This window comes from Triticum aestivum, chromosome 4B (genome assembly GCF_018294505.1).
Source record: "Triticum aestivum cultivar Chinese Spring chromosome 4B, IWGSC CS RefSeq v2.1, whole genome shotgun sequence".
In the NCBI taxonomy this organism is placed as follows: domain Eukaryota; kingdom Viridiplantae; phylum Streptophyta; class Magnoliopsida; order Poales; family Poaceae; genus Triticum; species Triticum aestivum.
Genome location: NC_057804.1, coordinates 650,055,450 through 650,058,782, shown reverse-complemented (window position 1 = coordinate 650,058,782; position 3,333 = coordinate 650,055,450). Strand labels below are relative to the sequence as shown.

The following is a 3,333-nucleotide window of genomic DNA, read 5'->3' as shown; positions in this document are numbered from 1 at the left end:
CCGTCACAGCCCGACATGACGGCGTTCGCCTGGGCCGGGCCGGCGCCGACGCTCATCGACCTCACGGACCCCGAGGACGACGACGACGACGCCTAGGGCAGCACGCCGCCTCGTAGTTTAGGTTGTTTTTTTTAAAATGCAAATGTGGACGTGTGAACTCTCGCCGGCCTTCGTGGCCGGTTTTAGTGTTTAATTAATGTTGTTTCTTTTTTTTAATATGCATGCGTTCGTTTTTTTGGCGCCGTCAAAATGGGTCTTAGGCCAACGTTGGACGCACACGCCGACCCAAATGCGAAAACGGACATCCGTGTCCGTCTGACCGACCCAAATGGACAAAAAGCGAATGAAATTATCATCCGTTTGGGTCGGCCCGTTGGAGTTGCTCTTACCTCGCATTCTCTTGGCATAAAAACTAGAAAAGGATAGAAGAAACAAATGGTGTGCACGCATGAACCTCGCGCATCTCATGTCCGCGCGCAATAAAACGTGTGAAATACTAGAAGCGGGGCCCATCCCATTTTACACCGAAATAGTTGGACCATGCATGCGTTCCGACAACTGCCAGATCATCGACCCGGCCACATCATTGGGAGAGGCAGTGAGGGCATCTCCAGCAGGTCGTATGTTAGAGCAATTTTAGCAGACCTCGCAAAACGCCCGGCCCGCAAAAATTCAGGCGAGTATGCGGGCTCGGCCCGATTTTCCGGCCAGAACAGAGCCCGCATACTCGCTCGACCTGTAAAAACTTTTGCCGCAGCCCGCAAACCGCACGCACCGGCTGCGGTTCCGGGATCTTTTTGCGGGTCCAAACCCTATCCCCGCCGCCGTGAGACACCCGATTCCCCTTTTCCCTCTCGCAATTTCTCATCGCCGGCGACCACCCGCCGCGCCTCGAGCCGCCATGTGGGGGCGAACTTGGAGCTTCGGGCGCGGCTCCGGCAGCAGATCCGGCCGTGAGCGCGACCAGGAGCGTGAGCGGCGCGTCCGGGCGAACGGCGCAAGGAAGCGCGTTGCCCGGAGGTGGACCAACCGCGGGATGTCGCCGCCGCCGAGCTTCAACCGTCGCGAGACGGAGGAGTACGGCCGCCGTAGCGCGTCATTCTCCTCCGCGAGAGCTTCCTACGCCGGATCCTTCTCGTCCTTCGGTGCGGGCTTCCTCCCCGTGAAGAGGGAGTGGTCGGACGACGAGCAGGAGCCGGAGCCGCCGGCGCCGTTCGCCTTCGTCCCGGTGAAGGAGCCTGAGGAGCCCGCTCCGCTCGGCCGCCGCGGAGTTGTCGGGCCCGAGGACTACGTCGCGGACTTCGGCGCCGTCGCCATCGCCAAGCGAAGCATGCGCGAGGAGGCGGAGCGCCGGCGCCACGCCGAGGAGCTCGAGGCCCTCCAGTGGCAGCAGGCGGTCGCCGCGAACGACAAGGCCGAGGAGTGGCGCCGCATCCCCGCGGAGCAGGCGGCGAAGTACATCGACCTGTGCAGCTCCGGCGAGGAGGATTGAGCGTCGCTCGGCCTCCACGGCGTCGTCCATTTTGCCGCGACCTCGCCGTTGTCAGATCCGACCCCCACTACTACTAGTTAACGCAGCATGTAGTATGATCTATGCTTAGTTTGTTGATCATGTAGTATGTATGAAATGTTTAGTATGTGATGTGATGAACTAGCTTTGTGCAATTTCTCCCACGAAAGCGTTTTTTTTTAAATTATGCAGGTTTAGATGCGGTATCTGATCGGCGGCGCATGTTTTCGACCCGCAAACGCGAACTTCGTGAACCCGCAAACACATTTTGCGGGTCGAATTTTTGCGGGGTCTGCTAGAGTTGCTCTTAGTCTTGTTGGTAAAATGTCCGTGTTATCAACCAACAAATTATCATACAACTACTCCAATAGATTGTATTTAAGTTATCCAATACTCCCTCCGTTCTTAAATATTTGTTTTTTTAGAGATTTCAATAGACTATCACATACGGATGTATATAGACATATTTTAAAGTATAGATTCACTCATTTTGCTTCGTATGTAGTCACTTGTTGAAATCTCTAGAAAGACAAATATTTAGGAACGGAGGGAGTAGATGATAAGAAAATAAATGTGATTGCTTTTTATTTCAACTTGGAGCTTGTATAAATGTTGTTGGTTAATCTAAATACAATTTTGCTCTTTCTCCACATTATCACTATGACATACGTGTCAAATTAACCGATGCCTATCATACAACTGTTGAAGATGGCCTGCCTGCAGCAACCACGGCCATAGGCGTCGTCATCCAGTAGGTGGCTACCTCGGATGGAGTAAATGGTGCACGTCGCCGGGGGAAAAGGTGCTGTGCTGTCCCTTCGGGGCGAAGAAGCCTATCGTACGCGGCAGGTGGACAAGGAAAGCCGCCCCGATTTCCCAGCTCCTTCCTCCCTCCCGGGTCGGGTCGGCCGGTTGCCTTCTGCCATACGCGTCGTCTGCCCACCGGGGCCCATCCCGTTTCACATCCGCACACACCTCCCACTCCCGTCTGACCCGTCACGACCCGCCCCCCGCTACATATACGCCGCGCTTCCCTCGCCCCCCCGCACCCGCACCAGCCGCAGCCCCCGCTTTTCAAATCCCTTTCAAACACCAACCCATCGCCGCCTCCTCCGCCCCCGTCCACCCATGGCCGCCGCCTCGCCCGAGTTCTTCAAGCCGGCGGACGCCTTCTCCCCGCGCCTGCACCTCCTCGCCGCCGGCGCCGGCGCAGAAGCCTCCGACGGCGACGACGGCTACTACCTTTGCTGCCGGACGCCCGCGGGCGCCGGGACCGGCTGCCTGGGCCAGGCGGCCACCTGCCCGCCGGCGCCGCGGAAGCCGCGCGCGCAGCCCGACGCCGCCTGCCGGAAGCGCCTCTTCGGCGTGGAGGTCATCAGCCTCCGCTTCGACGACCTCGACGCCATCTTCCGCCCCTCGCCGCCGCCGCCCTGCGACGACCACCAGAACAACAAGCAGCAGCGGCAGCGGAGCCGCCGCGCGCTCGGCAGGCTCGCCGCCGGCCGGAGCAGCCGCGCCGGCTTGAATTAAGTGCTTCTCATTAGCAGTCAGCACCAGTAGTTGAGCTGAGTTGAGACACCTGTGCGGATGCATGATTGATGTATCACCCATCTTCAGGTAAAAACAGTAGTGGTAGCCACGACCGATACTTATTTTTACGCACAACCATCATCTGTAATCACCCGTCATAATAAGATTATTATATTATATGTACCCCTTGTTTGATTTGTCTGCTCATCTTGCGAATGTTCAAACACTACTCCTACTACTGAATATGTTCTACGACTGTTGAATGGACTCTAGAACAGGGGTGAGAAATTGAC

At 57.1% G+C, this 3,333-nt stretch overlaps 1 protein-coding gene across 1 annotated transcript; it reads left to right on the top strand.

Moving 5' to 3' along the window:
- The first annotated feature begins 2,547 nt into the window (after positions 1–2,547).
- Positions 2,548–3,245, top strand: LOC123089620 (cyclin-dependent protein kinase inhibitor SMR1). The gene has a single exon (XM_044511249.1). The coding sequence runs from the start codon at positions 2,639–2,641 to the stop codon at positions 3,038–3,040; it is 402 nt and encodes a 133-aa protein (XP_044367184.1). The 5' UTR covers positions 2,548–2,638; the 3' UTR covers positions 3,041–3,245.
- The last annotated feature ends 88 nt before the right edge of the window (positions 3,246–3,333 follow it).